Genomic DNA, 21199 nt, shown 5'->3' on the forward strand with positions numbered 1-21199 from the left:
GTTTGTTCATGAAATTATAATCACCTAGTTTGATCAATTCAGTTCAGTTCAGTCACTCAGTCGTGTCTGATTCTTTGTAACCCTATGGACTGCAACACACCAGGCTTCCCTGTCAGTCGCCAACTCCTGAAGCTTACTCAAACTCATGCCTATCCAGTCGGTGATGCCACCCAGCCATCTCAACTTATGTCATCCCCCTCTCCTGCCTTCAGTCTTTCCCATCATCAGGGTCTTTTCCAGTGAGTCAATTTTTCGCATCAGGTAGCCAAAGTATTGGAGTTTCAGCTTCTGCATCAGTCTTTCCAATGAATATTCAGGATTGATTTCCTTGAGGATTGACTGGTTGGATCTCCATGCAGTCCAAGGGACTCTCAGGAGTCTTCTCTAACACCACAATTCAAAAGCATCAATTCTTCGGTGCTCAGCTTTCTTTATGGTCCAGCTCTCACATCCATGCATGACTACTAGCAAAACCATAGCCTTGACTAGATGGACCTTTGTTGGCAAAGTCAAGTCTCTGCTTTTTAATGTGCTGTCTATGTTGGTCATATCATTTCTTCCAAGGAGTGTCTTAATTTCATGGCTGCAGTCTCCATCTGCAGTGATTTTGGAGCCCAAGAAAATAAAGTCACTGTTTCCATTGATTCCCCATCTATTTGCCATGAAGTGATGGGACTGGATGCCACAATCTTCGTTTTCTGAATATTGAGCTTTAAGCCAACTTTTTCACTCTCCTCTTTCACTTTCATCAAGAGGCTCTTTAATTCTTCTTCACTTTCTGCCATAAGAGTGGTGTCGTCCACGTATCTGAGGTTATTGATATTTCTCCCAGCAATCTTGATTCCATCTTGTGCTTCATCCAGACCAGCATTTCATATGATATACTCTGCATATAAGTTAAATAAGCAGGGTGACAATATACAGCCTTGATGGACTCCTTTCTCATTTTGGAACCAGTCTGTTGTTACCTAGTTTGATAGCCATTAAAAAAGACACTGACTGCTGGAGTTTTGTTTGACATTGTTAATTCAGAGCTTGGTTTCAACCTCTAGGACAGTGCTATCCAACAGAAATATATAGTGTAAGCCAGAAATGTAATTTAAAATATTCTGCTGCTGCTGTTGCTAAGTTGGTTCAGTCGTATCCGACTCTGTGCGACCCCATAGATGGCAGCCCACTGGGCTCCTCTGTCCCTGGTATTTTCTAGGCAAGAAAACTGGAGTGGGTTGTCATTTCCTTATCCAAAAATATTCTAGTAGCTACATTCTTTAAAAGTAAAAAGAAACAGATGAAATTGATTTTAATAATACATTTTATTTAATCCAATATATCTGAAATATTATTTCAACATGAAATCAATATAAAAATATTACTAGTGGGTATTTTACATTCTTTTAAAAACTGATTCTTCTAAATTAGATGTACATTTCACACATGTATAATACATCTTGTTTCAGACAACGTATTTCACATTGCGTATGATTATTGGCTACCATGTTGAACATCACTGTGATAGGGAAACTGATCAAAATACCCACCACTGAAGCAATGTACTGTAGCAAACATGTTGTTGTTGTTCAGCTGCTAAGTCATGTCCAATTCTCTGCGACACCATGCACTCATCATGCCAGGCTTCCCTTTCCTTCACTATCTCCCGGCGTTTCCTCAAACCCATGTCCATTGACTCAGTGATGCCATCCAACTGTTACATCCTGTGTCGCCCCCATCTCCTCCTGCCCCAAGTATTTCTCAGCATCGAGGTCTTTTCCAATACGTCAACTCTTCCCATCAGGTGGCCAAAGTATTGGAGCTTCTGCATCAGTCCTTCCAATGAATATTCAGGATTGATTACCTTTAGGACTGACTGGTTTGATCTCCTTGCTGTCTAAGGGACTCTCAGGAGTCTTCTCCAGTACAATTTGAAGGCATGAATTCTTTGGCGTTCGGCCTTCTTTATGGTCCAACTCTCACATCTATACATGACTTCTGGAAAAACCATAGTTTTGACTCTGGATATTTGTCAGCTAAGTGATGTCTCTGCTTTTTAATATGATGTCTAGATTTGTCATAGCTTTTCTTCCAGAGAGCTATCATCTTTTAATTTCATGGCTGCAGTCACCATCCACAGTTATTTTGAAGCCCAGGAAAATAAAATCTGTCACTGTTTCCACTTTTTCCCCTTCTATTTGCTATGAAAAGATGAGACCAGATGCTATGATCTTAGTTTTTTTGAATGTTGAGTTTTAAGCTGGCTTTTTCTGTCTCTTCTTTCACCCTTATCAAGAGGCTCTTTACTTCCTTTTCACTTTCTGCCATTAGGATGGTAGCATCTGCATAGCTGAGGTTGTTAATATTTCACCCAGCAATCTTGAATCCAGTTTGTGCTTCATCCAGCCCAGCATTTCACATGATGTACTTTGCATAGAAGCAGAGTGACAATATACAGTCTTGACGTACTCCTTTCCTAATTTTGAACCATTCTGTTGTTCCATGTCCAGTTCTAACTGCTGCTTATTGACCTGCATACAGGTTTCTCGGGAGGCAAGTAAGGTGGTCCGGTATTCCCATCTCTTTAAGAATTTTTCACAATTTGTTGTGATCCACACAGTCAAAGGCTTTTGCATAGTCAATGAAGCAGATCTTTTTCTTGAATTATCTTAATTATTCTGTGATCCAATGGATGTTGGCAATTTAATCTCTAGTTTCTCTGCCTTTTTTAAATCCAACATGTACATCTAGAAGTTCTTGGTTCACATACATTGAAGCCTAGCTTGAAGGATTTTGAGTATAACCTTTTTAGCGTATGAATTGAGCGCAACTGTGTGGTAGTTTGAACATTCTTTAGCATTGCCCTTCTTTGAGATTGGAATGAAAACTGACCTTTTCCAGTCCTGTGACCATTGCTGAGTTTTCCAAATTTGCTGGGATATTGACTGCAGCACTTTAACAGCATCATCTTTCAGGATTAGAGATAGCTCAGCTGGAATTCCATCACCTCCACTGCTTTGTTTGTAGTAATGCTGTTCTACAAAAAGAGTTGTTCATAATATTCTCCTATTATCCTATTGATGTCTGCAAAGTCTTCTGTGATATCCCCTAAAGGATACAAAATTGTTTATTTGTACCTTCCTTCCTTCGTCTGTCTAGTTAAAGGTCTGTCAAATTTATTGCTCTTTTCAAAGACTATGTATTAACATATAGAATTATACAATATAATGATTGATATGAGTTAATATTAACAAGATCTTTGTTTCATTTTCTCTTTTGTTTCAGTGTTATTGATTTCTGCTGTTTATCATATCTTTTCTTTTGCTTTCTTCGGACTTATTTTGCTCTGTTTTTCTAGGTTCTTGGTATGGTAGCTTGGATTATAGATTTTAGACTTTTCCACTTTTCTAGTCTATGTATTTAGCACTGTAAATTTTCCACGCAGTACTGCTTTATTTGTATCCCACAATTTGTATGTATTGTATTTTCATGTTCATTCCATTTTCAATTTCCCTTGAAATTTCTCTTTGATACATGGAAGTGGGTCACGAGAATGTGTTACTGAATTTCCAAGTGTTTAGAGGTTATCTTGCTATTTTTGATCCCACGTGGTTACAAAACAAATTCTGTATTATTTCAGTTCTTTAAAATTTGTTGAGGTTGGCTTTATAGACTAAGATATTGTTTATCTTATTATGTGTTTTATGGATACTTGAAAAGAATGTGGATTCTGCTTTTGTTGGGTGGAGTGTTCTATGAATATCTACTAGATCCTATTGGTTGATGTTATTGTTGAGTTCTTCTGTATCCTTGCTGATTTTCTGATTGTCCTATCAATAGTTGAGAGAAGGGTGTTGAAGTCTTCAACTAGAACTATGGATTTGTTTACTGTCCTTTTCAGTTCTTTCTGTTTTTTATTTACATATTCAGCAGTTCAGTTATTTGATGCATACACATTTAAGATTGCTAAGACTTCATAAGGATTTATCCTTTTATCATTATATAATGACCTTCTCTGTCTCTGTGCTTTGACCTCCAAGTAATTCTCAGTACTTTGAAGTCTACTTTTATCTGGTATTAATATAGCTGCTCCTGCTTTCCTTTGATTAATGTTTGCATGATATATTTTTTTATTTTTGGTAGGTTGTTTTCAACCTGCCTAAATCATTATATTTGAAGTGAATTTCTCGATGACATATAGTTAGTTGGGTCACATTTTTTAGTTCATTGTCTTTGTAATAAGATTGAGGTTAGTGCTTAAATCTGCCATTTTATGTTTGTTTTTAGTTTCTGTTTTTTCCTGCATTCCAATCAGTTAATTTAACATTTTTAGAATTCCACTTTGCTTTATCTAGAATGTTTCTGATTGTATCTCTTTGTAAACTCTTTTAGAGGTTGCTCTGGATGTTATAATATAAATACATATAACATATAATAATAATACATATATTAATATATGTATGTATATATCCCACTACTCTATTGGTATCATCATTTGACCAGTTTGAATGAAGAAACTTTACTTCCCTTTAAGTCCATTTAACCTCCACCATTTATAATTGTTTTAAATATTTCCTCTATGTACATGTAGAATGACATCACATAGTATTAAAATGTTTACTTTAAACATCAAACATAGTGTAGAAAATTCAAGAGGAAAAGAAAAACTAATTTCTGTAGCCATATTTTTCTTTTCATGGTTTATTCCTTCTTGATTTTCCTAGGTTCCCCCTTAACCCCTCTGTTTAGAAGACTTTTTTAAGCTGTTCTTTTAGGGTCTGTAGGCAAGTGTTCTCTGTTTTCCTTTATCTAAGACTGTCTTGATTTCTCCTCCTTAAGGAGGGTCACAAAAAGTCGGACACAACTGAGCGACTAAACAACAAGGATATCTTCACTGAGTATAAGGTTCTATGTTGACAATTCTTTTCTTCCAGCACTTGAAAAAATATCCTGCCATTTCCTCCTGGCATATGCATATATATTTTCCCTGTAGATAAGATGTCATTCTTCACTGGCTGCTTTTAAGATTTTGTCTTTAGTTTTTAGAAGTTTAATTGTGATGTGTCTTGGCATGGATTTCTTGGATTTATTATGCTTTAGGTTTACTCAGCCTCTTAAATCTATAGGTTATGTCTCTTGCCAAATTTGGGAAGTTTTCAGCCATTAGTTCTTAGAGTATTTTTTCAGTCTTGCCCTCTTTCTCTCCTTCCTGGACTCCAGTGTCATAAATGTTAGATATTTTATTATAATTCACATGTCCCTAATGCTAGTCTTTGAAAAATTTTCTTATTCTGTTTTCTCTTAGTGGTCCGGATTGGTCAATTTCTATTGACCTGTCTTACAGTTCATTGATTTGTTCCTTTGTCTCTTCCATTTTGCTAGCCATCCACTGCCCATCCACTGAGGTTTTTATTTAAATTGTTACATTTTTCAGTTATAAAATATCCATTTGGTTCTTTATTTCTTCTGTTTCATTACTAATATTTAAGTTTCTTTGCTGAGACTTTCTGTTTTCTCATTTGTTTCTACTGTGTTTACATTTACTAATTGAAGCATTTTTATTATAGTTGCTTTAAAGTCTTTGGTCAGAAATTATAACATCTCTGTCACCTCAGTGTTCACATAATCATTCATTTTCAGACTTCCTGGGTTTTGATATGACAAAAGATTTTTTATTAAAACCTAAACATTTTCATATTATATTATGAGTCCTTATTTAAACCTTCTATTTTAGCTGGGTTTATCTGGCAGTACTCAGTTAGAGTAAGGGGATGCACTACCTCTGCCGGTAGGTAGAAGTTCAGGTTTCCGCTCAGCCTACATTGATACCTGTGGATAGAGATGTTTTCTTATCACTGAGTGGTCCCCATTGACATCATAGAAGGGAGAGAACTTGCTCCTGGTGTCACTCCTTACTTGTCTAATACCACCCTGGACAGGGTGTTGAGGTACCTCATTACAGCACTCAGAACGGTGGAAGCCTATGTTGGCATGAGTTGGGGTGGGGTCAATCATACTTTTCTGCAGTATTTGGCATAGGTAGAGTGGTTATTCTCTAAGTTTTCTGTCTTTTTAGCTGCCCTTTCCCAGTCCTTCAGCTATAGACAGTAGACTTTTGTTGAGGCTCTTTTTCATTTGATTTTTGTCTGTGCTCATTGGCATTTTCAAGTTGCTGGCTTCTTCAGCTCCAAGTCTGGGATATATGAGACAAAGAGAAAATCCAAGGAACTTAATTTCATGTTCTTTTTCTGGTCCAAAAGTCCCTTGCAGTCTGCCTTCTTCTCTCTACCTTTCAGAGTCTTCTTATGCTTGTTTTATAGACAATGCCCATGTTTGGTTTGTACTTTGTCAAAGGAATAGGGGAAAGTACATCTATTCCATCTTCCTGGAAACAGAAGTCTTTGGAAGCACAAGTTTCTTAATTTGTGCAGGTATTCTCTAAACTACTGTCTAAAGTTCTCTGGGAAAGGCTAAACTAGAGAATGGGGACTGGTACTGAAGCTTATTGAGTCTCCTTCACTCTAGGTCTGGAGCTTGGGAAACACACCCTCAGGCATGTATGACGATCATATAGATTTAACAACTTAGATGAAATGGATCAACTCCCCAAAAACCTACAAACTACCAAAATTCACTGAATATGAAATTGCTGTTGTTGTTCAGTCACTCAGTCGTGTCGGACTCTTTGCGACCCCGTGGACTGCAGCACACCAAGCTTCCCTGTCCTTCACCATCTCCCAGAGCTTGCTCAAACTCATGACTGTTGAGTCGGTGATGCCATCCAACATCTCATCCTTTGTCGTCCCCTTCTCTTCCTGCCTTCAATCTTTCCCAGCATCAGGGTCTTTTCTAATGAGTTGGCTCTTTGCATCAGGTAGCCAAAGTATTGGAGTTTCAGCTTGAGCATCAGTCCTTCTGAATATTCAGGATGGATTTCCTTGAGGATTGACTGGTTGGATCTCCTTGCAGTCCAAGGGACTCTCTAGAGTCTTCTCCAAAACCATGGTTCAAAAGCACCAATTCTTTAGTGCTGAGCACTCTTTATGGTCCAGCTCTCACATCCATACATGACTACTAGAAAAATCATAGCTTTGATTATATGGCCCTTTGTCGACAAAGTAATGTCTCTACTTTTTAATACACTGTTTAGGTTTGTTGTAACTTTTCTTCCAAGGAGCAAATGTCTTTTAATTTCATGACTGCAGTCACCATCTGCAGTGATTTTGGAGCCCCGCAAAATAAAGTTTCTCACTGTTTCCATTGTTTCCCCAACTATTTGCAATGAAGTGATGGGACTGGATGCCACAATATTAGTTTTTGAATGTTGAATTTTAAACTAATTTTTTCACTCTCCTCTTTCACCTTCATTAAAAGATTCTTTAGTTCCTCTTCACTTTCTACCTTAAGGGTGGTGCCATCTGCATATCTGAGGTTATTGATATTTCTCCTTGCAGTCTTGATTCCAGCTTGTGCTTCATCCAGGCAGCATTTCATATGATGTACTCTGCATATAAGTTAAATAAGCAGGGTGACAATATACAGCCTTGACATACTCCTTTCCTAATTTTGAACCAATCTGTTATTCCATGTCTGATTCTGACTGTTGCTTCTTGACCTGCGTACAGGTTTCTCAGGAGGTATGTAAAGTGGTCTGATATTCTCAACTGTTTAAGAATTTTCCACAGTTTGTTGTGATCCACACAGTCAAAGGCTTTAACATAGTCAATGAAGCAGAAGTAGATGTTTTTTGGAATTCTCTTGCTTTTTCTATGATCCAGCATATGTTGGCAATTTGATCTCTGGTTCCTTTGCCTTTTCTAAATCTAGCTTGAACATCTAGAAGTTCTTGGTTCATGTACTGTTGAAGAATAGCTTGGATAATTTTGAGCATCACTTTGCTAGCATGTGAGATGAGTGCAATTGTGCAGCAGTTTGGACATTCTTTGGCATTGTCTTTCTTTGAGATTGGAATGAAAACTGACCTTTTTCAGTCCTGTGACCACTGCTTAGTTTTCCAATTTGCTGGCATATTGAGTGCAGCACTTTCACAGCATCATCTTTTGGGATTTGAAATAGCTCAATGGAATTCCATCACCTCCATTAGCTTTGTTCATAGTGATTCTTCCTAAGGCCCACTCAACTTCACATTCTAAGATGTCTAGCTCTAGGTGATAGATCACACCATCATGATTATCTGGGTCATGAAGATCGTTTTTGTACAGTTCTGTGTATTCTTGCCACCTCTTCTTAATATCTTCTGCTTCTGTTAGGTCCATACTGTTTCTGTCCTTTATTGTGCCCATCTTGGCATGAAATGTTCCCTTGGTATCTCTAATTTTCATGAAGAGATCGCTAATCTTTCCTATTCTATTGTTTTCCTCTATTTCTTTGCATTGTTCACTTAGGAAGGCTTTCTTATCTTTTGGAACTCTGCATTCAGAGAGATATATCTTTCCTTTTTTCCTTTGCCTTTCATATCTCTTCTTTTCTCAGCTATTTGTAAGGCCTCCTCAGACAACCATTTTGCCTTTTTGCATTTCTTTTTCTTGGGGGTGGTTTTGAACACTGCCTCCTATACAGTGTTACAGACTTCTGTCCATAGTTTTTCAGGCACTCTGTCTATCAGATCTAATCCCTTGAATCTATTTGTCACTTCCACTGTATAATCATAAGGGATTTGATTTAGGTCATAGCTGAATGGCCTAGTGGTTTTCCCTACTTTGTTTAATTTAAGTCTGAATTGTACAATAAAGAGTTCATGATCTGAGCTACAGCCAGCTCCTGGTCTTGTTTTTACTGACTGTATAGAGCTTCTTCTTCTTCAGCTGTAAAGAATATAATCAATATGACTTCGGTATTGACCATCTGGTGATGTCCATGTGTAGAGTAGTCTCTTGTGTTGTTGGAAGAATATGAAATAGATAACCCTAAATGCTTCTATTAAAGAAGTTGAAGTCACAATTTAATATATCTTGAAAAAAAAATCTTCAGGCCCAAATGGTATCAGTGGTGAATTCTGATGAATTACTAAAGAAGAAATAACACCAATTCTACACAATCTCTTCCAGGAAAATGAAGAAGAAGAAGCACATTCCAGCTCATTTATGAGACCAAAATTACCAAACAACAAGCTACAGACCACTATAGATACAAAAATCTAGAGCAACCCAGCAGTATATAAAAAGAACAACCAAGTAATGTTTATCCCAGGAATACAAGGCTGATTCATATTCATATGTCAATCATTAAGAAAATTATTCATTGTAATCTACCATATTAACTGCCTAAAAAAAAAAACCCACATGATCAATTGATGCAAAACGGCAACTAAATATCAGCATCTATTCATGATATACTAGAGATAAAAAAGAATTTATTTAACCTGATTCAGACCATCTAAAAATTCTATAGCTAACATCATACTTAGTAATGAAAGACTGAGTGTTTTAATTCCCGAAATTGAGAACAAAAGATGTTTACTCTCACGATTGTTCTTTATTGTCATAGAGGAGGTCTTAGCCATTGCAGTGAGACAAGAAAAAGAAAGTTCTTAGTTGGGGGAAAAAAATAAATAAAACTGTGCCTCTTTGCAGACAACATGATTGTATATAATATCCTTAGGAATCTACCAAGCAAAACAAACAATCCCTCCTAGAACTAAAAATAAGTGAGTTTGGCAAAGTCTCAGAATTATATCAACATATAAAATTAATTTTATTTCTATATACTGCATGCTAAGTCACTTCAGTCATGTCCAACTCTTTATGACGCTATGGACTGTAACCCACCAGACTCCTCTGTCCATAGTTAAGAATACTGGAGTGGACTGCCATCGCCCTCCTCCAGGAGATCTTCCCGACCCAGGGATTGAACCCACGTCTCCTGTAGCTCCTGCATTGGCAGGTGGGTTCTTTACCACTAGCTAGCAGTGAACATTTGGAAGCTGAACTTTTTTAAATACCATTTTACAATAGACTAAGAAAGGAAATAGGTACACATATAACAAACTATGTATGCTATCTATATGCTAAAAATTATAAAAGTAATGAAAGAAGCCTAAATAAATACAGAGAAATACAGAATGTATAGATGGCAAACAAACACATCAGCACCTGCTGCTGCTGCTGCTAAGTCGCCTCAGTCGTGTCCGACTCTGTGCGACCCCATAGACGGCAGCCCACCAGGCTCCCCCGTCCCTGGGATTCCCCAGGCAAGAACACTGGAGTGGGTTGCCATTTCCTCCTCCAATGCATGATAGTGAAAAGTGAAAGTGAAGTCACTCAGTCGTGTCCGACTCTTAGCGACCCCATAGACTGCAGCCTACCAGGCTCCTCTGCCCATGGGATTTTACAGGCAAGAGTACTGAAGTGGGTTGCCATTGCCTTCTCTGACATCAGCAACTACGGAAATACAAATTAAAACCACCATGAGATATCTCTGCACATTGTGAAAATGGCTAAAACTTAAAAGTACTCACTATACCTAGTGCTGATAACTGGAACTCTCATACACTGCTGGTGGGAAGGTAAAATGGCATAGTCACTCTGGAAAATGTTGACAGCTGATAAGTATTTACCACATGACCTAATAACTCCACTCCTGGAATTTGCTTTTAAAAATGAAAAGGTATATTCACACAAAAAGTCACATACAGATATTTACAGAAGCTCTTTAATAATCACCAAAAATTGAAAACAGCCCAAATGTCCTTCAGCAGGTAAATGGATAAACAAATTGTGGTACATCCCTACAGTGGAATACTACTCACTGAAAAAAAGGAAGGGGCAGTTGATAAACAGAACAATTTGGATGACATTCAAATGAATTATGCTGAGTGAAGGAAGCTGGCCTCTAAATAACACACGCTAAAGAATCCCATTTATATGACTTTTGGAAAAAGGTAGTAGTATAATAACTGACAAACCTAGACAGCATATTAAAAAGCAGAGATATCACTTTTCCGACAAAGATCTATATAATCAAAGCTATGTTTTTTCCTGGACTCATGTATGTATGTGAGAGTTGGACCATAAAGAAGGCTGAGAGCTGAAGAATTGATGCTTTTGAACTGTGGTGTAGGAGAAGACTCTTGAGTCCCTTGGACAGCAAGATCAAACCAGTCAATCCTAAAGGAAGTCAACCCTGAAAATTCATTGGAAGGACTGATGCTGAAGCTGAAGTTCCAATACTTTGGCCACCTGATGTAAAGAGCTGACTCATTAGAAAAGACCCTGATACTGGGAAAGACTGAGAGCAGGAAGAGAAGGGGTGACAGAAGATGAGATGATTGGATGGCGTCATTAGTACAATGGACGTGAGTACTCAATGGACATCAGCTCAGTGGACATGAGTGCTCAAAGGACTGCATGCTGCATTCCATGGGATCGCAAAGAGTTGGACACAATTCTTCTCAGGTAGCTCAGATGGTAAAGTGTCTGCCTGCAATGCAGAAGATCTGGGTTCAATCCCTGGGTTGGGAAGATCCCCTGGAGAAGGAAGTGACAACCCGCTCCAGTACTCTTGCCTGGAAAATTCCATGGATGGAGGAGCCTGGTAGTCTACAGTCCATGTGGTCACAAAGAGTCGGACATGACTGAGCAACTTCACTTCACTTCAACAACAACATAATAACTGAGAACCATTCAGTGGTTTCTACAGGTTAGAGGTAGGGCTATTAAGGGGCAGCATGAGGGAGTTTTGGGGGGAAAATGAAACTGTTTTGTATCTTTATTGTGGTTATGCCAGTCTATGAATGTGTTAGAAAAAGTTATGTTTACTAAATAAATAATAGTAACAATACAAGGAAGGACTGATGGACCATTCTCACACTGCAATTGTCTTGGGAATTATGTAGACTGTCTGTAAGCAGATCCACCACCTACACTTTACAAGTTTCAATGGGACTATGCAGTTAGCATTTAAAATAGCCAGTATGGAGAGTCTTGGCAACAAGACAGCTGCTCAGTTTGGCTGTCTTGACTTTAGACACCAGAATATCCAAAATAAATTATTTTTATGAACAAATACATTTTTTTTTCTAAAATCTTCCAATGTTACCTGCAGCCACACCAAATACTGTGTATATGGCTGGGTGGTTATATCAAACTAAGTCTTCCATTTAAAAATATTAATATATAGAATAGGTTGTTTTCATGTGTTATATGAGGACCTCAGACACCAGCTTATTTCCTCCTTCTTCTGCTGCCCTTTGTTCCCCTCCAGGAGGTGGTAGCTCACTGGATAGCTGAAAGCCGCATTGCCATTGAGGAGATCCGCTTGTTGACCCTGAAAACTGCCCGCAGCATTGATACTCTGGGCAGTGCTGCTGCTAAGAAAGAGGTGAGGACCTTTGGACCACAATCTGCCAAGTAACACGTTTCTCCCACACTTTGGGCATTCCGGGTTTCATGGTGACTGGAGGGCACTCAGAATATTGGAAGTTTCCAATTTGATTTTGGTTTAAAGATTATAAATGTATATCATTTGCCAGTTTTCCTTTCACTGGGCTGCTTTAGGGAATGATTTTCAGGATGAAGAATATCTTCAGCTTTCTCAAGATGCAGCAACAGAAGGTAGGAAAATACTAGACTTTATATAGACTTGGAATTGTACCCGGTATGTCACCTTCTGCCAACCTCTTGACCTTGAGCAAAGTAACTAATCTGCCTATGACCTAGAGTTCCAATGAAGAATAACCAAGTTGATGTAGAATGTGGGGCACTATGCTGCCACATAGTAATGTTTCATAGAAAGTCCTTCTTGTCTTCTGCCTTATGTTTCTGGCTTATTTGGAATAAGAACATAATTATTTAACTATAAAATCAATGATACTTCCATGTTCTAGCTATTGTAAATAGTGCTGCAATTAACAATGGGATACATATATCTCTTTCAGTTTTGGTTTCCTCAGGGTATATGCCTAGGAGTGGGATTACTGGGTCATATGGTGGTTTTATTCCTAGTCTTTTAAGGAATCTCCGTACCATCTTCCATAGTGGCTGTATCAATTTACATTCTCACCAACAGTGCAAGTGTTCCCTTTTCTCCACACTCTCTCCAGCATTTATTGTTTGTAGACTTTTTGATGATGACCATTCTGACCAGTGTGAAGTGATATCTCATTGTAGTTTTGATTTGCATTTTTCTAATAATGAGCGATGTTGAGCATCTTTTCATGTGTTTGTTAGCCATCTGTATGTCTTCTTTGGAGAAATGTCTGTTTAGGTCTTTTCCCCATTTTTGGATTGGGTTGTTTGTTTTTCTGGTGTTGCATTGTATGATCTACTTATATATTTTGGAAATTTATCCCTTGTCCATTGTTTCATTTGCTATTGTTTTGTCCCATTCTGAGGGTTGTCTTTTCACCTTGCTTATAGTTTGCTTTGCTGTGCAAAAGCTTTTAAGTTTAATTAGGTCCCACTTGTTTACTTTTGTTTTTATTTCCGTTATTCTAGGAGGTGGGTCACAGAGGATCTTGCTTTGATTTATGTCATCAAGTGTTGTGGCTATGTTTTCCTCTAAGAGTTTTATAGTTTCTGGTCTTACATTTAGGTCTTTAATCCATTTTGAATTTATCTTTGTGTATGGCACTATTTACAATAAAAACAGCACTATTTACAATATCAAGAACATGGAAGCAACCTAGATGTACATCAACAGATGAATGGATAAAGGAGTTGTGGTACATACACACAATGGAGTATTACTCAGCCATAGAAAGCAACACATTTGAGTCAGTTCTGATGAGATAGATGAACCTAGAACCTATTAAACAGAGTGAAGTGTATCAGAAAGATAAAGATAAATACCATATTCTAATATATATATACAGAATCTAGAAAAATAGTACTGAAGAATTTATTTACAGGGCAACAATAGAGAAACAGACAGAGAATAGACTTATGGACATGGGAACAGGGGAGGAGAGGGTGAGATGTATGGAGAGAGTAACATGGAAACTTACAGTATCATATGTAAAATAGATATCCAATGGGAATTTGCTGTATGGCTCAGGAAACTCACACAGGGGCTCTGTATCAACCTAGAGAGGTGGGATGGGGAGGGAGAAGGGAGGGAAGTTCAAAAGGGAGGGGATATATGTATACCTAAGGCTGATTCATGTTGAGGTTTGCATAAAACAGCAAAATTCTGTAAAGCAATTATCCTTCAATAAAAATAAATCAATTTTTTAAAAAAATCAATGACACTGCTAAGGGAAAATGATTAGTGAAGACTCTTTACCTCTTTATGATCCCTAACATGATGAGTATCATTTATCAGCTGCCTGAAATCCTTTGGCAAACAAGGCGAGGCAAGTTATAAATAAATTAATAGAATGTAATTTGGATGAGATAGTTCTTTCCAGAAGGTCTATGTTGACTGAAATATGGCCTAATGGCTGCATTAGCAGATCTTTTTGGCTTTCATCAAAGATCCTGTTTCAGTGGTGAGTGAGTGTGGAAAAGTTCTCTTGTTTCTTTTCACAAAGAACATACAGATTAGATAAAATTCTGTCACACATATTGTCTAAGAAAATAACATTCTTCTTACATCTTGTTTATGTAGATTGCAATGATTAAAGTGGCTGCCCCCCGTGCCGTCTGCAAAATTATTGACCGGGCCATCCAAGTGTGTGGAGGTGCGGGTATTTCCCAGGATTACCCTCTGGCTCACATGTGAGTGCTGTGTGCTAAGTAGTTTCAGTCATGTCTGACTCTTTGCAACCCTATGGGTGGTAGCCCGCCAGGCTCCTCTGTCCATGAGATTCTCCAGGCAAGAATACCAGGGTGGGTTGCCATGCCCTCCTCCAGGGGATCTTCCCAACCCAGGGATCCAACCCACTTGTCTTATGTCTGCTGTATTGGCAGGCAGTTTCTTTACCATTAGCCCCACCTGGGACCCTCTGACTAACATGTCATCTAATCACCATCTACATTTAATGGTGTTAGGGTTAAATATCTGCAGATGCTTTGATACTGTTTACAAAGAAAATAAAAATAACTAACTTACTTTAAAGCATAATTGAAAGCTAACTGAGGTAATATAGGTACTTTACAATAGATATCTGTATCCATAAATAGTTTTATAATTACAATTGTCATTTCCCTCAGTTGTGTTCACTTTTACCCCGAGAGGATGCACTGAGGGTTCCTGGATGTAAATAACTCATGAGGGTTCACCCTGGAACAGGAAGGAGGACAGGGGCAGAGCTGGTCAAAACGGGGCCCAGAGCCAGGCTTAGGTAGGCACTTAGGACGCTTTACCACCCACACCCATAGCTGTGGCCAGACTGCAGCCATTCCTGCCAGCCAACACATCATGTCCACATGGTGAGTGCTGAGATCAAGAAGATACATTCAGCACCGGACGTGATATCACCTTCTCTGTCACACTGGATAAGAATCTGGTGCCCCGCCAGTTTTCCCCCATCAATTTTTAATACGAAAGAACTGAATATATAGTACTATATATCTATATTATATAAAAGTTATATATTCTTCATGGCCTGTGTTACCCAAGATGTCTCCTAGCAACTTCTAGTACCTTACAGCCATCCAAGAATGAGATTAAGCCCACTGCACCATGCCATTTAAGACTCCACTCCCAAAGTGAGGACTTTACAATGACATTTCACAAGCCCTTGGGCTTACTTTTCTTGATTTTCCCTGTGCAATTTTTCTTATCACTGCCTTGGTGAGATTTCAAACACTAATAATCTTGGCTTAGAGTCGGAGTGACTGTTGAGGCATCAGGTTTCTCTATGATAAGTCCTGCCACTCTGTTCTTTATGTTTTTGCAGGTATGCCCTAACGCGGACTTTGCGCATAGCAGATGGGCCTGACGAAGTCCACCTTTCAGCAGTTGCAAAAATGGAGCTGAGGGACCAAGCCCAAAGCCTGAGGGCCAAGATATAGGAGGTGACACCACCTCACCTTGATACATAATATTTTTCCACTTTTGTAACAGCTTGAGCACAGGATTAATTACTCACTTTGGTAAAAATTTGAGCATCTGTTTTAATCAATGACTTTTATCATTTCAAGGATCACACTTGAAATTTTATAATCTCAAGGGTTTAAGTAAAAAAGGAAATTTTATAGCTGTTGTCATTCAAACACCTAAACGTATATAGCATTTAGTTTTTAAACACACTACTTGTAAAGAAATCATGAAGTAGATTGGAGAACTAAATCATAAGCATAAAAATATTTTTACTTTTTTACTTTCAGGAATTGTTCCATTTAAATAAATATTAAATAAATATTTAATCACTACTTTGTAAAAATATAGTGGGATCTCCTTTTGGTCATTGGTTTTAGGGGTTGGTTTAACACTGTATGGTATTGTTTGCATTGAATGAGGCATGACTGGGTCATTTTAGAGTTTATATTGTTATAAGGCTCTTCATAATTCAGCAGGAGCATTTATCCATAAAATCTGATTATGGTTTAAAGTTTACTAGAAGACATGCATCTTATAAGAAAATAAAATTAAGAAAAATTTTAATTATGTATAAAATGTTGATGTGAACAATGGATGTTTTAACCTACAAGAAAGTTATAAGTTTTGAGAGGAGATTAAAAACAATCTGCTCTGAACAATGTTTTGTTAAAAGCAATACCCTAAGCCAACATTCTTGTGGCATGTTAAATCCGTGCTGCCAGAACTACAGCCCTGGACCACTTGTAAATCTTGAGCACCTGAATTATGTGGTCAGCATAACTTAGGAACTGAATTTCTGATTTTTAAAAATTTTAATTAATTTAGATTCTCAACTCAGTTACTGGAAAACTTTTAAGTATGCTTAGAATAACTTGGACATGTGAATTGTCTTTGGCAAATGTAAATTTTTTTAAGTCTAAATCCAAGTATTTTGAATGAAAATTTAGCACCCAAATTAAGAAAGTACAAAATATACACCAGATTTTGAAAACTTAGTACAAAAAAATAAATGTTTCATTAATACATTTTAAATATTGATTACTTGTTGAAATTTTAATATTTTTGATATATTGAATTAAGTAAAATATATTTAAATTAATTTTACCTGTTTCTTGTTACATTTTTAGTTTCTATGGATGCCATTAGAATAGTTACTGACAAATTTTTAAAATTTTCAAATGAAAGTATTTTGAATTCAAAAAGCTTTAAAACTGTACATGAATTTATTGATGTGCATGCTGCTGCTACTGCTAAGTCGCTTCAGTCATGTCCGACTCTGTGTGACCCCATAGACGGAAGCCCACCAGGCTCCCCTGTCCCTGGGATTCTCCAGGCAAGAACACTGGAGTGGGTTGCCATTTCCTTCTCCAGTGCATGAAAGTGAAGAGTGAAAGGGAAGTCGCTCAGTCGTGTCCGACTCTTAGCGACCCCATGGACTACAGCGTACCAGGCTCCTCTGTCCATAGGATTTTCCAGGCAAGAGTACTGGAGTGGGGTGCCATTGCCTTCTCCGATTGATGTGCATAAATTATTGTAATCATTATTTAAATGTTTTCCTGGAGTGGGGGTGGGTACCCAGCATTTGACAAAGACCTGGGTTCTGAGTCTTGTGTATCATGTGGGCTTTGTAAACATTTGCCTTCGAGCCTTAACCTTGTGGTATCTTGTATTTCCTTCTGTATGCTGGGATTAACTTTTAAACTTAGAGGACCCTTATCTATTGAGGGCTTGTGTGATAATCACTGAAGCTGTATAAAAATACTCTGATACTTGTGAACAACAATAAAGCCTTCTATAAGGCATCCTTTTTTAGGTGGATAAAATCTTATAACCCAAGCTATTCAATCTTATTACCAGTTTTAAAAATTGCAACTTAGAAGAAATCAAGATTGTTTCTGACCAATTAGAATTAAAAGTTGTATCTGGTAATTGTAATTTTGTGATACTTTTTTCCTCCTTGAGAAAAACTGGCTGAATTGGTGGTGGACTTATTTCAAATGATCTGTTTCTATCTGTCTGTCATATACGCAGCTGTCCTCTCCCCATGCGATCCATATCACCTCTCTCACCTACCTTTAATTTATTCAGATAAAATCATATTAAAAACCATAGTAAAGATTGTTGAAAGAAAAAATTCCAGTCAACAAAGACTAAAGTAAGATCAAGGGCCCCTTCCCTTAATCACAGTGAGTGAATGACCGACTAAACATGGGAGTGACGGGTCCACTTCCAGGGTCTCCTCAGGCTGTCACTGCAAGTCACTCTGAGCAGTCCACCCCGGACAGTCAGCCACGTTTGCCAGTCATTTGAGCCCTCACAGGTTTAAAATGAGAAGTCGCCCTTCAGGTAACCTCACATAGGAAGAAAGGGAGAGCTCACCAGTTAGTGGGCAGCAGCAGGGAAGGAGGGGCAGTGTCTGCCCAACTGGAAGTCACCATAAGGCTTTACACAAAAGCGGCCACAGAAGGCGTGGCTTGTCCAGGGAGTAGCCAGGTAAGGATCTCCAGGAGTTGATGGTTTAACCTTTAAGAACACACAAGAGAAAGTTCAGGTAATCATGGAGGAGCTTTTCTCATAAGCCTGTTTATAAGGCTTCCCCCAGGTCCATGTCTCCCCAGCTCTTCCCACAACTCTGGTCTACTTGCATCTCATAGGCCTGTTTTGTTCAGTTGCTCAGTCTTGTACGACTCTATGCAACCTCATGGACTGCAGCACACTAGGCTTCCCTGTCCTTCACTGTCTCTGGAGTTTGCTTAACTCATGTCCATTGAGTCAGTGACGTCAACCAACCATTTCATCCTCTGCCGTCCCCTTCTCCGGCCTTCAATCTTTCCCAGCATCAGGGTCCTTTCCAGTGAGACGGCCTTCCCATCAAGTGGCCAAAATATTGGAATTTCAGCTTCAGTATCAGTCCTTCCAATGAATATTCAGGGTTGATTTCATTTAGGATGGACTGGTTCGATCTTGCCGTGCAAGGGGCTCTCAAGAGTCTTCTCAGGCACCACAGTTCAGAAGCATCAGTTCTTCAATGCTCAGACTTCTTTGTGGTCCAACTCACATCCATACCTGAAAAACCATAGATTTGACTATACAGACCTTTGATGGCAAAGTAACATCTCTGCTTTTTAGCACACTGTCTAGGTTCATGATAGCTTTTCTTCCAAGGAGCAAGCGTCTTTTAATTTCATGGCTGCAGTCACCATCCCCAGTGATTTTGGAGCACAAAAAATAAAGTCTGTCACAAAGATCCTTTCTTGACCACTTGTTCTGAACCAGCATCACCTGCTCTCCAGCCCCTTTATACCATTCTTCTCACAGCACTGATCACTTGACATATCTACTTACTTATGGTCTGTCTGCTCAGTAGAGTCCACTTTTTTTGTGTATTGGAACCATGCATGGCTAGTACACACTCAAAAATAGTATGAATGAATGAATTCATGTGCATGATTGCTTTCCTGATCCCTGATTTGCAGTTGTTGAGAGGGCAAAGCATTTATTTGTAAGTCTATAAACAAAAACAGAACGGAAGCCTGAGCACTAGCCCAAGAACACAGAGGCTGGACAACAGACCCAGACCGAAAGTGAATATGAAAGTCTTCACTGGGACTGAGAAAGGATATTAGAGCCCCAGCAGTGGGGGGCACACAGCAGTTTGGGCTGATCAACTGATGAAATACTTGTTTTTAATAAGTAACAATTCAGAGAATGCACAATGACTTTTTTCTTTACTTTCTTAAAAAATTCAGTTATTTTTTAACAATATTGGTTTGATTTTTGCCATATATCAACATGAATTAGCCATAGGTGTATATATGTCCCTTCTTTCTTGATCTCCCTTCCACCTCCCACCTTTTCCCGTCCCTGTAGATTGTTACCTAGAGTCCCAGTTTGAGTTCCCTGAGTAATAAAACAAATTTCCACTGGCTATCTGTTTTATGTATGGTAGTGTGTATGCATCTAAGCTACTCTCTCCGTTTATCTCACCCTCTCCTTCCTGCCTTGTTCCCTTGTCCATAAGTCTCTTCTCTGTGTCTGTGTCTCCATTGCTGCTATGCACATAGGTTCATCAGTACCGTCTTTCTAGATTCCATGTATATGTGTTAATATACAATATTTGTTTTTCTCTTTCTGACTTACTTCACTCTGTATAATAGGCTCTGGGTTCATCCACCTCATTAGAACTGACTCAAATGTGTTCCTTTTTATGGCCAAGTAGTAGTCCATTGTATATATGTACCAACATTTTTTTATCCATTCATCTGTCAATGGACATCTATGTTGCTTCCATGTCCTAGCTATTGTAAATAGTGCTGCAAGGAACATTGGGGTACATATGTCTTTTTCGTTTCCTTACTGGTTTTGGTTTCCTTACTGTATATGCCTAGAAGTGGTATTGCTAGGTTGTATGCTGGTTTTATTCCTAGTTTTTAAAAAAATCTCCATACTGTCTTCCATCGTGGCTGTATCAATTTACATTCCCACCAACAGTGCAAGAAGGTTCCCTTTTCTCTGCACCCAGTCCAGCATTTATTGTTTGTAGACTTTTTGATGATGGTCATTCTGACCGGTGTGAGGTGATATCTCATTGTAGTTTTGATTTTGTTTTTTTTCCCACTATTTGATTGGGTTTTTCTTTTTTTTCTGGGATTGAATTGTATCATCTGCTTGTATATTTTGGAAATTAATCCTTTGTCCATTGTTTCATTTGCTATTATTTTCTCCCATTCTGAGGATTGTCTTTTCACCTTGTTTATAGTTTCCTTTTCTGTGCAAAATCTTTTAAGCTAGTTAGGTCCCACTTGTTTATTTTTGTTTTTATTTCCATTATTCTAAGAGGTGGGGCATATTTATTTTTTAAAAATTTCCTTGATGTGGAGTCCAACCTAATCATCCAGAGTGCTGTGATCAGCTCAAGGTACAGAGGGAAGACAGGATAACTAAGAAAAACAAAACCACATTCAGTGATTGTTAGAATTTTCTAATTTTCCAAATTAGGATTCAGGGAAGAGTCCTCATTTAATTCAGGGCAAAAAGCATTCAGGGTTTATGATCCTGCCATAATATTTTTATTTTTATTTCTTCGGGTATCTCTTTCTCATAATTTTGTGATTATCATGAAGAAAATCCACAAACATTCTAGTGTAAGACTGTGGTTGCAATAAGTTTTGTGAAACAAGAGTTTCTTTAAAACTTTTATTTTTAATTGGAGGGTAGTTCCTTTACAATGTTGTGTTGGTTTCTGCCATATGTGACTCAGCCTTAAGTA

General features: G+C 38.1%; 1 protein-coding gene across 1 annotated transcript in view; it reads left to right on the plus strand.

Moving 5' to 3' along the window:
- ACAD11 (acyl-CoA dehydrogenase family member 11) overlaps positions 1-17865 on the plus strand; it is a 119473-nt gene extending 101608 nt beyond the window's left edge. Inside the window, exons 18-20 of the mRNA XM_027545974.1 lie at positions 12211-12327; positions 14554-14663; positions 15788-17865. Coding sequence (XP_027401775.1) covers positions 12211-12327; positions 14554-14663; positions 15788-15902 — 342 coding nt within the window. The 3' untranslated portion in view covers positions 15903-17865. The remainder of the gene's footprint in view (positions 1-12210; positions 12328-14553; positions 14664-15787) is intronic.
- Positions 17866-21199: the final 3334 nt, after the last annotated feature.

The sequence above is a fragment of the Bos indicus x Bos taurus genome, chromosome 1 (genome assembly GCF_003369695.1).
Source record: "Bos indicus x Bos taurus breed Angus x Brahman F1 hybrid chromosome 1, Bos_hybrid_MaternalHap_v2.0, whole genome shotgun sequence".
Taxonomy (NCBI): Eukaryota; Metazoa; Chordata; class Mammalia; order Artiodactyla; family Bovidae; genus Bos; species Bos indicus x Bos taurus.